Source organism: Chenopodium album, chromosome 6 (assembly GCF_948465745.1).
Source record: "Chenopodium album chromosome 6, dcCheAlbu1.1, whole genome shotgun sequence".
Classification (NCBI taxonomy): Eukaryota; Viridiplantae; Streptophyta; class Magnoliopsida; order Caryophyllales; family Amaranthaceae; genus Chenopodium; species Chenopodium album.
The window spans coordinates 6,411,529-6,428,291 of NC_137839.1; the positions used below are offsets into that span (position 1 = coordinate 6,411,529).

General features: G+C 34.8%; 2 protein-coding genes across 5 annotated transcripts; both read right to left on the minus strand.

Annotated features, from left to right (window-relative positions):
- Positions 1 to 6,226: 6,226 nt before the first annotated feature.
- LOC145634421 (uncharacterized) lies at positions 6,227 to 9,347 on the minus strand. 3 transcript variants are annotated; one of them, XM_081685842.1, is made up of 4 exons: positions 9,207 to 9,347; positions 8,931 to 9,068; positions 8,774 to 8,849; positions 6,227 to 6,527 (listed from the first exon to the last, which is right to left on the minus strand). In XM_081685842.1, the coding sequence occupies exons 1-4, from the start codon at positions 9,273 to 9,275 to the stop codon at positions 6,424 to 6,426; spliced, it is 387 nt and encodes a 128-aa protein (XP_081541968.1). In that variant the 5' UTR covers positions 9,276 to 9,347; the 3' UTR covers positions 6,227 to 6,423. The 3 variants fall into 3 exon arrangements, with proteins under 3 accessions (XP_081541968.1, XP_081541970.1, XP_081541969.1); XM_081685844.1 differs by lacking the exon at positions 6,227 to 6,527 and adding an exon at positions 8,454 to 8,635; XM_081685843.1 differs by lacking the exon at positions 6,227 to 6,527 and having other exon boundaries at positions 8,454 to 8,849.
- A 1,125-nt stretch (positions 9,348 to 10,472) lies between these two features.
- On the minus strand, positions 10,473 to 15,194 carry LOC145634422 (uncharacterized). Of its 2 annotated transcripts, none has more exons than XM_081685846.1 (9): positions 13,920 to 15,194; positions 13,656 to 13,721; positions 13,445 to 13,547; positions 13,269 to 13,343; positions 13,039 to 13,192; positions 12,821 to 12,890; positions 12,251 to 12,316; positions 11,043 to 11,165; positions 10,473 to 10,884 (listed from the first exon to the last, which is right to left on the minus strand). In XM_081685846.1, exons 1-9 carry the CDS (start codon positions 14,908 to 14,910, stop codon positions 10,703 to 10,705), a joined length of 1,830 nt encoding a protein of 609 aa, XP_081541972.1. In that variant the 5' UTR covers positions 14,911 to 15,194; the 3' UTR covers positions 10,473 to 10,702. The 2 variants fall into 2 exon arrangements, with proteins under 2 accessions (XP_081541972.1, XP_081541971.1); XM_081685845.1 differs by having other exon boundaries at positions 12,785 to 12,890.
- Positions 15,195 to 16,763: the final 1,569 nt, after the last annotated feature.

Consider the following 16,763-nt stretch of genomic DNA (forward strand, 5'->3'; position numbering starts at 1 on the left):
CAAACTTTGTCAAAAAAAAAAAAAAAGTTTAGGTACAAAATGTTTTATTATGTTACCCTAACTTTGTCCCGTTTTAGATCTTGATATCATGTTAAAAAATCATTTATTTAATGCGACAAAATAATAAAGACTTAGGGGTTGTTCTCTTCGGCTTAATTTCAGTTCAGTTCAACTCTAATCAGTTTAATTCAGTTCAGTTCCAATCAGTTCAGTTCAGTTCTTAATTCCCTTCTCTCATAAACACTTCATTTCATTTCAGTTTAGTTCCAATCAGTTCAGTTCAGTTTAATTCAATTCAGTTCAGCTCAGTTCAGTAAATCTAAACATGCAGCTTTTGTTAATCTAAATTCCCAATTTTCTTGAATCTTTCATTCACAGTTCTCTCACCTCTTGGAACTATCTCATAGAAGTGAAGCCATTAAATAAAACTCGAGAGGGCTAGACTTATCTACAACTCGACTTTATGCAAATTAAGAAAGCGAAATTTTCTTTGGTAACCATCAGCTTTTTATTTTTCACTTTGGTAAATTGCAAAATTTTTTATTAATCTTTGATAATCTTATGTTATTGATTATAAATCACTCATGGCATTGAAAAACACCCCCACCCCTACGAGCCACCCTACTGCACCTTAGCACCTTACCCACTGGCGCCTACCCCCCTCGTAAGCCAGCGATCCCACTCACTCCCTTTCCCCACCCTGACATCGTTCAATACTCAATGTATTAAAGTGAAAATCGAAAGAAACATGTTTTTGTTATTGTTTAGCTTACTTTATACACTAAACTTAGTAAATAAGACGGATAAACAAGTTTATCATCTACTGTACATAACACCAAACTTATGTTATGTTATTGTTTAGCTTGGTTTATTATTAGTTTTTAGGGTTTTTTTTAAACCAATCACGTGGTAACACGTGTCCAATATAATGTTATAACAGGTTGGCTGATCGGTTGAGACCAGTAAAAACAAATATTAAGTTTAGATTATTAATAGCGAATGACTCATTTGTGATTATTAAAACTAATTTTTTTTCTATTCTAAAAATTATAATTCTATATCTTTTAATTTTGAAAAAATTAGCCTCAGCAGCACCAAATATGATAAAGAATAGTGTACAACACAACATTTTGAGAGTGCACTCCACATCACAAACTATGCACCTGGGCACATATAACAACATAAATGACACTGGCGAAGCGGGAAATTGATATTTTATCAAAAAGTGAAATCTTCAATAATATTTTAATGCTTAAAAAAAATACTACGTATTATTTTTGTTGCCTTCTATCCCACTTGATTTTTCATATCACATGACTAAGTAGTCTTTAGGAGTGAAAGATTGTTTGCGGTTTGGATTATAGCCAAAATCGAAGCCAATCCGAATTAATTCGGCGTTGAATTTCTTTAACAGAATACAAACCAAATCTAAACCGAATTAAGATTCGAACCCATCCATATCAAACCGAATTAATCCATTTTTTCTAATTTGAATCCAATCCAAATTGAAATTTCTTGTATTCTTTTACATCATTTGTACCTGAACTTCACTCAAATGATTCATGCAATCATTCAACCTTTTCTCGTAGTATACAAAATAAATAATACAATCAAATTATAAACAAACGATCTAATTAAGGATTGATAGTGTGATTACCTTTCGAGGAATTAAAATCGCATTACGACATTCAACGCAAAGCAAGAAACAAACCGAGCTACATACGTTGGGTAAATTGCAGCCTTCATTATACAAATATATTGTGGAGCTTTAATTTCCTATTGGACCCACAATATAATCATCATATAAATTAAACTAATGGACATATGATGGATATTGGAGCATGAAACAAAAACTTACCAGAAGAAACAAATTGACTTTGTTTTACTAATCTAAAGCATTGGCAAAAGGAAAACGGCTTCTTCGAATTTTTTAAAATATAAAATATATTTTGAGGGTTAAGAATATTTATAGGGTTTAAAATAGTTTATAACTAGATGAATCCCGTGCGATGCACGGTTTGTTTGATTTTTTTTAAAATAATGTTTTTTTTTTTTTTTTTTGTATTTATGAGCCTAAAATTGGTTATATATTTAGATAAAATTCCTAATATTAAAAGATAATATATATTATTTAATTAATTTAAACTTAAAAATCTCATTCGCCAATTTTGCTTACATGACATTTAAATTATTTAATTCTAAAAGAAATTAATAATCTCTTATTTAATTGGCTACTACTAAGATTTATAATCCTACATGGCGCGCTGAGAAAATTAGATCCTACGTGGCTCTCTAAAAACTCGGGAAAAAACTCCCCTTTATATATATACTAGTTTTGTGCCTTGGGCGATGCCCGGATTGTTTCTTAAATTTTGAGATAAATTTTAAATCTTTATTCAAATTTTAAAATATATCTCTAATACAAAATTAGTTAAGAATTGATGTGCTTTTGTAACAACTTAAACTATGTAGTAGGCATATAAATGATTAATAATAATATTGGTATTTTTTTTAGAGTTATAATCTAATTTTTTTTTGAATAAAATTATAATTCAATTTATACATATGAAATTGAGTTATAATCTAATTTTTTTTTTGAATAAAATTATAATTCAATTTATACCTATGAAATATTGGTATTTTATCAAAAATAAAGCTCTCAACTAATAATTTTATTCTAAAATTCTATCCACAAATTTGATTGAAAATAGAAATCTAAACTAATTAATTTATCTTATGAAGTCTATCTAAGTATATCCAACGTGACACGACACTTGGCGAAAAGTTGAAATGCCAAGTGTCGCTGTCTCGTGGCCTGACTAAAAGTTTAGCTTTATATATTAGTTATATGATATGATATTAGATAGATTGTAGATTCATATTCAAACAAAATAGGGTTTTAAAACGTTCCGTACTCTAAATTAAAAATATGAGATTAGAAAAGTTATATAATAAATAAATAAAAAAACTATATTTTATAAAATAGGAAAATTTGAATTTTGGTACCTCGAAAATGGGGGTAATTGAATTTTAGTATCCATCTAAAATTTTATTTTAAATTGGTACCTCAAAAATGACTAAACTATAGATATCAGTACCTCCGTTAGCATTCTGTCAACTTTGCCGTTAGTGGGTCCCATTATGTAATTATTTAATAATTTATTTTATTAAAAAAAAGAAAAAACATTTAATAAAAAAAAACTTAAAAAATCAGAAAAAAAAAAAATCAGAAAAAACCCAAACAAAAATTAAACACCAAGTTCCCTCAAAAAAAAAAAAAAATAAACACCAAGCACCACGAACGGAGCCCAGCACCACCCAACACACCACCACCCAGCGCACCACCAACGAGCCCAGCACCACTACCACCTGCGAACCTAGACCCACAACCTCGAAACCCACGTAACACCACCCACCCCGAAACCCACCACCAAAAACCCAGACCCACAACCCACCAACCTCCACCCCGAAACCCACAACCCACGAACGCCAAACCCACTACAACCCACCACCACCCACCCCAAAACCCATAACCTAAGAACCCAGCCAACAACCCCAAAACCCGCCACCACGAACCCAAACCCACAACCGTCGAACCCACTACAACCCACCACCACCTACCTCGAAACCCAATTCCCACGAACCCAGACCCACAACCACGAAACCCACCACCCACAACCCCGAAACGCACAACCCACGAACTTAGATCCACCCCACAACCCCGAAACTCACAAACCACCAATCAGCACCACCAATGAATTGCCATTTTGTCTTCACTACTCTAAGTGAAGGATGAGAGCGAAGCGGCGATTGGAGAAGAAAGAAGGATGAGAGCGAAGCGGCGATTGGAGAAGAAAGAAGGAAGAGAGACAATAGACTTCCATAGATGAGAAACCAATCTAAGTGAAGGATGAGAAATAATGGGTACTCTTAAAAGACACTCCATTGCTAAATCATCTGGTAAACCTGGGATTAATTGCTCAAATTGGAGAAACCCCATTGATTTTGTAGCACAATTATCTCCCATTAATCAACAAAATTAAATGGTTAATTGATTTTTGTTGTTCAAATTAGAAATTTGTGAGGAATTTCAGAAATTTAGGCAATTCTTTTTGGGTTTTTTCTGATTTTTTATTTTTATTATTTTTTAAGTTTTTTTTATTAAATGGTTTTTCTTTCTTTTTTTAATAAATTAAATTATTAAATAATTACATAATGGGACCCACTAACGGCAAAGTTGACAAAATGCTAACGGAGGTACTGATATCTATAGTTTAGTCATTTTTGAGGTACCAATTTAAAATAAAATTTTAGATGGGTACTAAAATTCAATTACCCCCATTTTCGAGGTACCAAAATTCAAATTTTCCTACAAAATATATATTATATAAAATCATAAAATATTCGGGTATTACAATCTACCCTCCTTAAAACAAGTTTCGTCCCCGAAACTTAAAATAAAAAATTTTAGGGTATTACAATCTATCCTCCTTAAAACAAGTTTCGTCCTGAAACTTAAAGTAGAAATTTTTTTTTTGTAAATTTGAAATAGAGTAAAAACTAAACCAAACTTTTGCTTATAAAATATATAGATAGAGTACTAAAATATTAGGGGTATTACATATACATAAACTTTTAGTGTCCGTTAACAATGTCTAAGAAATTAAGATAGTAGGGGAAACCGGAGAAGATGTGACCGGTGAGCTATGACTTTGTGAAAGAGTGAGAAACTAAGGAAGTCAAGAAGAGGATATGGGAATTAACATTTCTTTTTTTTTTTTTTTTGGTTTATACATGAAGCGAGGGAAAGGGTTGAGATACTTTGTAAAGGAAGATATGGGCTTGATGTAATGGTCTGAAATTTAGCTTTATAATTCGGTTTTCGGTTTTTTAAACCCCAAACAAAATCTAAACCTGAACCGATCTGATCTGAATTAAAAAAAAAAAAAAAATCCAAACTGAATTCCTAATTAGGTTTTCTTTTCGATTCGATTATAATACGAATTACTTCCAAACACAGAACAAGAAAATTGCATAAAATTGGACCAAATTGAGAGGAAGATTGAAATGAAGCCCCATATCTATAAACTTTGAAGTTGTCGAGGAAGATTGAAATTGAACCACCACCTCCCTTTACTTACAAATCACCACAACCAACACTACAAAAACATCCCAAGTGTAGATCTACGCATCACGAAAATGCCGAGGAAGGACTGAGGAAGGCCGTCGTTGAGGATGTCGATGTCGACGCGTCAACGACACTGATTTTTTTTTTATTTTCTGAAATACGCATAAACACCCAATTTTTTCGAAATCTAACGCCCAGAAATTTCAAATCTTTGACGAAAGATCGTAATTTCTAAGCGTTTCATGTGAAACCGCCCAAATATTTCGAACCACCCACCAAGATTCGAAATTTCTAGCCTACTCGGTTATGCCCAAAATATGCAAAAATCAAAGGGGAAACCATGAAAGTAGGAGAGAAATCAGAGAATATATAAACTTAGTCACTCAAAAATGAATCAACCTCCTGATGCGATTACTTTCATCAATTTTAATATAATTGAGTTAAATTTCATTAGTTTATAACAAGGGTAGGAATGTAATTTTAGGTTATAAATGTAGGCGTTACTTAGAGATTCGAAGACGACGTTTAGCATTTCATTCGCATAATTGATTTGGAGGCTCCCTAAAGAAGATGACATATTGATTCATTTCAACAAAAGTGTGACAAAAGCCGATAATTTGAAGTTCGAAGAATTGTCCAACAAGGCAACAACATTTTAGAGCTGAGGGAGTCCCAATTCATCTTCATGATGAACAAAAAACGTTTATCTAGTGGCAATTCCGTAAATAAATCAATATAAAATCTCAGTCATAATGGCATTTCAGTAAATAAATCAACATTAGTAGGGTTCACATTTGACAAAAGTTTTTAATTTATTTATAAAAATGCCACTAGATAAACGTTTTTCTGTTTATTATGAAGTATTTTCTTGGTCATAGTGGCACGTCGTGTGAGTACAATTTTGATACCAAAATATAAAAAGCTACAATTTTTTTTTTTGATTTTGGTACAAAAGTGTGATTACTTGGTATTTTGATATCAAGATATGCAATTTTGGTACCAAAATTACACTACTCAAAATGTGAGACAATTTTCCACTAGGGATTTCCCCGTTTGAAATTGAGCTCATTTACTTTTTTACTCGGAGAGAAGGGAACATGTTTGAACTGAGATGCATCATCTAAAAAAAAAACCAAAACAAACATCTTTTTTTTACATTACAAATACCTAATATACCATTACCTTATAACACATGGTCACTTTCAAATTTTTACCTTTCTCTCTTCCTTTTTTCCATTACCAAATAAAACTATGCCCAACTCTTACAGTGCAATATTAAAAAAATTGAGGAAGTATTAAAAAAAAAAAAAAAAACAATGAGCCATGATTAAGAGCTCAAATAGTTCCTTAACACAACTTCTATTTATGATCAAAAGAGCTCTTGAAGCCTTCAATTTCCCTACAAAACAAAGAGCCATGTACCAAAACAAGCATTGCGACCGCACTGAAGAAAATTGTCTGATCATCTGATGTATACTGGTACTCTGGTAGTAGTATCATTCACCCTCATTAAGTGGCCAATTTCCTAACAAGAACCATTGTTACTATTGTTTTGCTACCAAGGGGATACAACAGGCATAATACATCTTTTGGGGGTTAAACCTTGCAAATCTCAGTAATAGGTTGAATAGCTAACTAGCCTCACTTATGTAGGGCTAAGTCACTGAGACGATGAATTCCCAAGTACTAACTAAGAACAGAACCAGCTTGTTAACTTGCTAAAATATCTCCTCCCGATAACAAAGACAGCCTAAATCATCAATCCTACATCCTTTAGCCAACTCTTTCAAGAGCAAAACTGTACAAGTTAACCAGGAAGATTAAGTTGGGATGAAGGGGGTATCAAACAATTTAGAATTTGTAGAGCAAATTGTAAATCCAATATGTTTCTCCTGCCGAAATAGGATCTATTTCAAGTATATGATCAATCTATTGGTTGAACTACATAGCAGAAACAAATGACTAGCAACGTCGTGTGAAACCACCATTCAAAATATTATGGTAAGAGTTTTAGATAATCCTCAACTATATGCCTCTTCAAGGAACCACTTATAAATGTGCTTTGCTAAAAGAACAGTCACCTACTCTCATACACAGCAAGTCAGGGAAAATGTAGGATCTTCTCTATATCATCCTTACTAACCCTCTAACAAACAAATATGGGCAAAATATCTGAAAGTTTTAATGAAACTAACTTCCTAGAACCCCAAAGTGAAACCTAATTTATATGGTAATGTTATGAAACTAAAAAAGTGCACCCACCAACCAATTTAACATAGTTTGAAGTCTTTAAACATGGAAAGAAAGTAAGCAAAAGGAAGAAGAATCAGTAGATTTATGATACAAAGTCCTAATTCTTAAGAAATTATATTTAACAATCATATACAATCCTCCTCCAATTCAGAACACTCCTTTGGCTGTCTTATCAGAGAATTGATCATGCTGATTGAAAATGTTTCTCAGTTGGTGCATAAATGATACTACGTACATAGCACCTAGATAAACCATTTGAGGGTTCTAAGGTTTATTGTAATGAAATATTAAGGTGCTTTTACTTCTTAGAAAAAAAAATTGCTAAGCAAAAGCAGAGGACTTCTGAAGGTGATTTCTAATTATTGACCCTTAGAATTGCAGGAAGACAAAGCTAGTTTAGCAAAGGCATGAGGCAGGCGCTATACACAACAAATAAAACTGGATGGACGAAGCTATATATTTGCATTACGACAACACACTTTGCTCAAAAACAACATGAGCTTGGGCTTCTAAATCTCAAAAGCAGTCACGCCTATTTCACTTCCCCTTGACTAGTAGTCCCATTGATATTCATACTTTCAGTTTTGTTTTCACAGAAAAGATACTACAAGTCAATTGCTCTGGCCTAAAAGACCATTCTATAGGGTTAATTGCACCATCTATATCAACCCCAGCTTTGATATTACTCAGCTACAGTTTGACCCAAAAGAAATTCTAGCTACTTAAGTACTCGACTAGGCTAGACATCCAAAAGAAATGTCCACCAATTCACTTCCCCTTGACTACTAGTTCCACTGATATTCATTCTTTCAGTTTTGTTTTCACAGAAAAGATACTACAAGTCAATTGCTCTGGCCGACCACTCTATAGGGTTGCACTTGCACCATCTATATCAGCCCCAGCTTTGATATTACTGAGCTACAGTTTGACCCGAAAGAAATCCTAGCTACTTAAGTATACTCGACTAGGCTAGACATCCTTATTATACATGGATATAACTTAGATCTTGGGATTAAAAAGCACCCTTAATAAACCCACATCCCATAATGAACAATTCAACAAAGACAAATAATAAGAAGAAAAAAAAATGAAACAATCACAATCCTAAAAGTTCAAAGTGTACAAGGAGACATCCTAAATTTATTCATTTGGTAACAAAAAGCACCAAAAATACATCATTTAAAACAAAAAAAAATAACATGAACAAGGGAATTGAGCGGCATTGTTCCCAGTTAGCAATGGCTTTTCAAAAGTCTGCCAAAACAGATAATCCATCCCAATAATTAGCTAGTGTAGTTAAATATATTGGTAAAAAGCAATTAATTAAACAAGTAAAAATCTAATTAGTGGGTGATTTGCAGGTGAAAGTTTGTTGTGGAAGAGTTAACGGACCTCTCCTGAGCTCATTATCATCCAATAATCTTTGAGTCCTCTTCTTTCCGCAGTGTAGCCGGTCGAAGTGCTTCACCTGCGATTTAATTTTACAATCAAGTTTAATAAAATTGGATTATCACAAAAATTATCCAGGAGAATGAATCGGAGATAGTACCCAAGCAGGGCGGCAACTGTTCTCGAAATTAGCCCTGAATTTCTTGCATTCGGCGGGATAGAGAAGGCCGACGGAAGCACATTCGGAGGCAACTTTGCCAGATTCTCTCTCCAAACAAGCGTAGAATTCATCCCGTGCCTGAATTCCAATTCTCAATTCTCAAATTCTTAATTCTCAATTAAAACACTAAATTAAACTCATTAATTCCAATTCTCAATTCTCAAATTCTTAATTCGCAATTAAACCACTAAATTAAACTCATTAATTAGAGATTACCTTGTAGCAAGCTTGTCTTGCACTGGCTAGCACATCGCTATGGACTTTATCAGACTTTTCCGCAGACATGATTCTTGATTCCCAATTTTCTCTCTCAACTTTCTTATTCCCCAAGCTGGGTTCAAAAAAAAAAAAAAAAGCTGGGTTGCTTCCGCTGTATAACAATAGAGAAAATACAAGTTTATTTCGTGATTAAAAAAAATTGGTTTTCTAGTGTTATTTTTGTAATTAGATTAACAAATTTATTTATTTACACCAATGTCACGTGGGAATTTATGTTGATTTATTTACAGAAATACCAATAGATAAGTTTTTTTTTTCTTTTTTTTTTTTGGTTTATTATCACAAAGATAAATAAACAAACAGATTATGAGATTAATAATATATTTTCTTATTGTAATGTGACATAATTTTAGTACCACTACATGAAAATAGTGTCATGTGACACATGTAATTCTAGATAGTTAAAGATTATGAAAATAGTGTCATGTGACACATGTAATTCGTGTCATTGGACGAGAAGCTGGTTATGATTGAGGCGGTCCCTTTGGACCTTCATGCCGTTTTATTGGAGGAGTTGGGCGGTGTGGCATAGGCTAGGATGGTGTCGGAGAAGCCTAGAGCATAGTTTCTACGGAGTAGTAGCTTAGTTTTTCCTGCTAGTTTGTTTTCTTTTGTTTTTCTGTTATTTTGTTTTTGTGTTTTTGTTTGTTCTTTTGGGGCTCGTCCCCTCTCTTCCACCCAAAAAAAAAAAAAAAAAAAAAAGATAGTTAAAGATTATAAATTGAGGTGATTAGTTACTCGTATGAGCTTTTTTTTTGGTGTAAAAAGAGTTGTTTGATCATTAGTGAGTAGCTTTTTAAGAGTTTAAAAATAATAGTAGTTGACAAAAATGCATGAGAAATATTAGATAACCTACAAAACAAATATCACAAAGTTTAGAGACTGAGCTTAATTTATAGCACACAAAAATGTGCTTTATCACATAAGTGACATAACGAGGTGGGAGAGCTACATGCACGACTGCAAGGAGTGATTAGAGAGCCACAAGGGCGGGGGTGAGAATCGATTCCAAGATCTATAACTATGGAAGCTCTAACCATTTGAGCTATCCCTCACTCTCAATCTAACTTGTAGGTAGATCAGCAGCATATAATGCTTCAAGTTGAGATAATAAAAGTAACTGTAATGTGTTAACACTATATAGAATAATCTTGGTTTGTTTAAGTCTTACCAGCAATGAGCGTGGACGGAAATGGACAAAGATTGTTTGCTGAATGACAAAAACAGCCAGTACCTTTATTAAAACCAGATAGTGCACAGTGCACGTACATTTACATCATAATTTTGTTGAGGGGTGTTAACAATATTGAAGCTAGAAATGGGCTGGTAAAGCTAACTAATTAACTATATCTGTATAAAGTGTGCATGTTCAACTTCATTTACTCTCACAAACCATCTATCTTTTCTAAGTACTTGGATTTGTGCGAGTTAGATCAGAAGTTCTTCTTTTGTTTCTCTTGATCTAATGAAGTTGCGATTCTGCGTCTTTGTCTTGCTAAATGTTGTCTTCTCTGAACATTGTGTGCGTGTAATCCAGTCTGCTCCTTGACCTCCACAAAATCATCACTGATCAAAGATTGCTGATAGTATCGAAAAGCCACAAACAACATGAAGGCTGCCAAGAATATGAAGGGCATCGAGTCAAGCATTGTATAGATTGACACAATCTATCAAATCTAGTTCTAAGCTCACCACATTATTCAAGACTTTATTACAGAAGTATTGTTTTAGTATGTACAAGATCAGAGCAAATAATGATTTATGAGGCCTTACCTGCCCACGCACGAGCAACTACCGAAGAAAAATTCCAGATGATGGTGAAGATAGCGAATGCTAGAGCTTTTTTATGTGAGCATGACTCCCAGGCATCTCGGAAACGCCCAACCCAAAACTTGGCTGAAATTAAATGTGTCAATTAAGTACAGACCGATTGTTGGAATAGCAGGAGCAAATGACAAGTAGGAGTAATTGTATGGAGTATTATGTTGTTAGCAACTTAGCATGGGATAGGGACATCATTTCATAATTTAATTTCTACATACTTTCCTTTTTCATTTTTTTTTCTCCTTTTCTTATTTCCACTATTACTCACTACGCAGTCTACTCATTTGTCTTTTTTTATTCCAATTCTTATTTTATCCTTCACTATTCAATAGTCCTTTTTTTAGATCCTATTTTTTTTGGGTTTTTCTATATAGTAATCCTATTATTTTCACTTTTCTACGTTCCACATTATAACCTCAATATACATTTTGTTTCCATACGGTAACCTTGCCGTTATCATGCCGTTAAAAATTCTGTTAGTAGGGTCCACTATCAATTTTTAGTATTTTTTTTATCGATTTGCGCGTTCGAAAATGCTCCGTTTTAAGGTTTTGGGGGGTATTTTAGTTCTTAAAGAGTTCAAATGGAACTTAGATTTGACAAAAAAATAACGTAAGTGCCTCGTTTTGTGTATTTAAATGTAAACACGTAAATCGAGACATTTCTTAATAAGAAAAACGAGGCACTTACGTTATTTTTTTGCCAAATCTGAGCTCAATTTGGATCCTTAAGAGCTAAAATACCCCCCAAAACCTTAAAACGGAACATTTTCCAACGCGCAAATCGATAAAAAATACTTAAAAACTTGATAGTGGACCCTTCTAACGGAATTTTTAACGACAGGATAACGGCAAGGTTACCATATGGAAACAAAATGTATATTGGGGTTACAATGTGGAAAGTGATATATGTTGGGGTACAACGTAGAAAAGTGAAAATAACAAGGTTATTATATAAAAAAACCCTTTTTTTTTTTTCACAACTACCCATATTTTACACTATCAGATTTCAAATGAAGGTGCCGCCTAGATCCATATTTAACACGTACCCTTGGTATCATAGCAATATATATACGAGTATATAATATTTATAAAAAAAAAATAATAAAGTAAAGTACAAGGGAGGGGAAAAAAAAGCTAAAATTGAATTTATTTTACCGTGTGCAGTAATCTGAGTAGAATAGGAAGAACAAAGTTTGGGAATGACGAAAACTCCAAAAAAGCCTGCATCAATCCAAATGCACATGCAGATGTGAGAAAGTGAGAGAAGAATTTCTAATTCAAGTGAGAGACCATACTCAGTTTTTTTGTTCTTTTACTCGTACGATACACTAGTACTCGTACTAGTTAAGTAAAGCCACCAAACAAACAAAGCGTAAGGCTACTGCAGACTTGTTTAAGCATTCCCAGTAAACCATTACACATATGCATTTATTTGCAGTTCCTGACACCTCCAAGTTTGTGCACATACTACCTCCGTTTTATAATATTTGCAACGATTACATATTTTTTCTCTCTACTTTATGTCAAATTGTTGCAAATAATATGAAACAGAGGTAGTATTAACTACGGAGTAATTCAAATAAAAACTATAAGCTTGCAGCTAAATAAACTCAGCTAATTAAAACATTGTGGGTCAACTTAATGTTGCCAAGCCGCTGCCAAACAAAGATTAAGATAGTAGATACATACGCTGTAATTTTATAATGGTCAATTGATGAAACTTACTCAATTTCAACATCTTCCAAACAGTGATGGAGCTGCCACACCTTGCCAAGACAAATAACACCACTGCCAACTACAATTTCATTTGCACACAGTAAGCACATATTAATCAATTCTGTATTTTGAAGTTAGAACTAATCAAGGGTACATCCAGTTAATTGATAGTCTACTCCGTAACTCAACTAGTAATGTGACAACTTATTCAAATTAAGGAAGTTAACCTTCATTGTAACGGCAGGATCTCCAGAAAAAAATCCTCTTAGCTTGAGAAGAAATTCATTCAGATAAGGAAGAACCAGCTTTACAAGCCAAACTGCTTCTTCTTCTCCCATGACATAGTTTTCACGCCGCCAATCTTCTCTATCCATAAGTCCTCTGTTTCCAATTCCGAAGTATCAGTAGGAAAAAGGAGAACAAGAAAAGAATAAGGTTTAGAACTTAGAAGAGGTACCTTCTCATAAATGACTTGTATAAGAACACAAAGACGAGATAGACAAGACTTATATAGGAGCCAGCTGAAATGAGGCTGCAGTTGCAACAAAAGGGAAAATTTACAGCATTATTAGTTTATTACCAAAGCTTCTACATTTCAGGAACAGAGATAAATATTACAATAGGAATGTTAACCTGAAATTGAAGTCTTTTGCATAGGAGGATGAGATTATAATGAAGGTTCCGAAGCCAAAAATGAATGCTGATTTAGCTACATCTCTCCACATTACCAAGTCCACTGAAGGGGACAATACATTGGTTGTTCAAGAATAGGCATTTGATAATACACTATACATACAAGTAGTTGATACAAACAAAGTTATTTAATGCGCAATTGCAAACTTACCTAAAGTCTGAAGCTTGCTATGTGTTTCAGGGATTGTGGAAGTATCATATTCATTTAAGTCCTCTCCTGAAAAAGCAGGTGAAAGTAGCAAGTATTAGCAAGGGAAAGAGTCACATATATATACATGGTTGCTATAACAAGATTAGGAAAAAACTTTTTTTTTTAAAAAAAGGTATCAAACAAAATCAGTTATAATATCTGCAAGTTATGCAAATAAATCATGTAGTAGTAGTAGTAGTGCAAAGATCTGTAGTAAGTGCTTACGCGTAGTAGTTGAAGTTGGGGCACTGAGGGTCGATTTTGATCGGGGTGAAAGGGGTTTGCAGCAGGCTGTTGTTGAAGTTGGAGTCGAAGTTGGAGTTGTGGTTGAAGGGTGGGGGCTTGGAATTGACTTAGCGCCTGTACTAAGGCCTACACTGCTGTTGGTAGCAGATGGACTTAGCTCCTTCTTAGTCTTGTTTTTCATGGGGCTTTTCTTAGAAAGATCAAGTTGAATCAGTTTATCATCACTACTGCCTTGATCATGTGTTTCTGAATGTTTGTCATGACTACTGTCAACAAGCTCATTCTTTTCTTCGTGTTTAACATCAAGTTTATGATCATCCACATGATCACCACTCGTATTGATTATATTTTCTTTGGGACTTACTTGAACCGCCTCCATCTTCACCTCCTCTGTACCACAAGTATTTACAAAGGTAGTCATAACATCCTGATCTTGGGTATTATCGGAATTGTTGACATTGTTATCCAGCAGATCATGTTGATCTGAATCACAAAGGGTCAATTTGGGGTTCATGTTGGAAGAATGAGCTGCTACATTATTGCTTGTGGGGCTTTGATTGGGAGAGTTGGAGTTGGTGATACGATCCCAATTCTCGGAATTACCCTTGATCAATTGAGTCTCATTGGTTGAGCTGACCTCCTTGAGTGGTTCAGATCTCGTCTTCTTGAGCACCTGAGTCGAAGATCTAATATCGTGATTGGAATTGGAAACAGCACTTGTAGGATCAGAAATGGGACTGATCTCTAGTCCCTGCTGCTGGTGCTGCTGCTGCTGTTTCGCAATGACGACTGCAGTAGTGGAAGTTGAATTCCAGACTCTTCGCTTTTCCCCCAGGGGCTTCGGACTCATTCCTGGTTGATTGACGCCATTGACAGTAGCACGGCCAACCTTGACTCGGCCCATATCAATTCTAGTAGTAGCTGTTCTTCTCGCTGTTGGTGTCATCTTTGTCTTACCACTTTCTTCCATTTTTCAAACTTTGATAACCTCACAATGCACACCAGTAGACTGAGTAGAGTATCCAGTTCCACACTTGGACTGTGTATACGTGTATTCTATTTGGCTGCTTCATTTTATTACGTTGAAACCAAACAAAAACCTCGGGATTCCCTCCTCTCTTACTCTCATATCAAACCATCATCACTTACGGAGTACTACGTTGCAATTCATGTCCTGTCTTGCTGTCTGAAATGGGCTTCCTTTTCTCTCTGTTTTCTTTTGTTAAAAAGGAAAAAGTAAAAGCTAACTAGCGCCCCCGAAACGTTAGATAAGAGATCTAAATGAAACATTATAATAAAATTAACATTAATTATATCGATGGACTCGTGATTTTGTAATGTATTTTAAGCTTAATACTATTTTAAGTAATATAATAGAAGTAATTCCTTAATTAACGCTTCGGAACCGCTTGTTAGCAAGATCGCAAAAAAAACAATTCTAGTTCTAGACGTCACTACTCTAACCAACTGCTGTTAAAAAGTACTACGTTTAATTAAAAAAGGGATTTCTGGCAAATGATAGTTATCATTGAATTTTGATACCCTCTGTCTTCTGTCATTTCTTTTAACACGTTGTGGAGAGCTTTAGAAAATTATAGAGAGTAAAGATAATAATAAAATTATACGGTAGGTTAGTAGTACTAGAGATCTAGAGCGTCAATGAAAGCAGAAGGTGCTGCTCACCTTTTGGGGAAAAAATAACCTTACCAATCTCACCGGATCACATGCAAAGCCACGGATTGCACCTAACTTTTATTACTCCTTTAAAAAACTTAGTTCCACTTGGATGCACATGATTCTCTATGCCGCATATAATTAATACAGGATTCTCTTTCAAGCTCTTTAATAAAACAATAAAATAAAAAAAATAAAACCCTCACCGGGAACATTTGAACTATCGCTCGAATCATACACTAAGAGCCTGTCACTTCAGCTTAATTTTAGTTCAATTCAATTCAACTCTTTCAGTTCAGTTCCTAATTTTCTTCTCTTATACAATGTTCATTTCAGCTCAGTTCAGTTCATTTCATTTCAGCTCTGTAAAGGTGAACAAGCCCTAATTATAAACATTAAAAATCATATCTAGCCCAAATTAGTTTTTTGGCAATTTTGTTTTTTACCACCTCACAAAAACACGAAAATCTCTTTTACCACCTCCAAAAAAAAAAGTATTACTTTACCACCTCATAAAAAACACGAAAATAGGTTTTACCACCACTTAACTGATTCCGTTTATGAATCCGTTAAGTGGGCCCATAAAGCCACGTGTCGTGTTATTATTGGCCCAAAAAAGAAAAAAAAATAAAAAATAAAAAGAAAAAAGAAAAAAAAATTAAAAAATAAAAAAAAACCTAAAACTACCCAGCCACCACCACAGCGCCACCACCCAACCCACGACTGCCCCCCCGAACCTACCACCGGCGGCGCGGCTCCACCCCCTCCCTCTCCCAACCCACTTGAACGCCCCCTTCCCTCTCCCGCAACCGCAATCGACCCAAAAACCACCGACCCATAACCTTCAATGACCACGAATCCCCCCAAAACAGCCACGATTCCGGCCACAAATGGCCGAAATCGGCCGGTTAAGGCTACTCAGCCCCAAAACCGGCCGATTTCGGCCATTTGTGGCCGAAATCGTGGGAGGGTTTTGGGTTTGGTGGTTTTTGGGGGTGTTTCGGTTGCGGGAAAGGGACGGGGAGGGTTTAGGTGGGTTGGGAATGGTGGTGCGACGCGGGTGGTGATTTCAGGGAGTGCTGTGGTGAGTTGGGGGGAAAGCGGCGGGGGTGGCGCTGTGGTGGTTGCTGGAGTAGTTTTAGGTTTTTT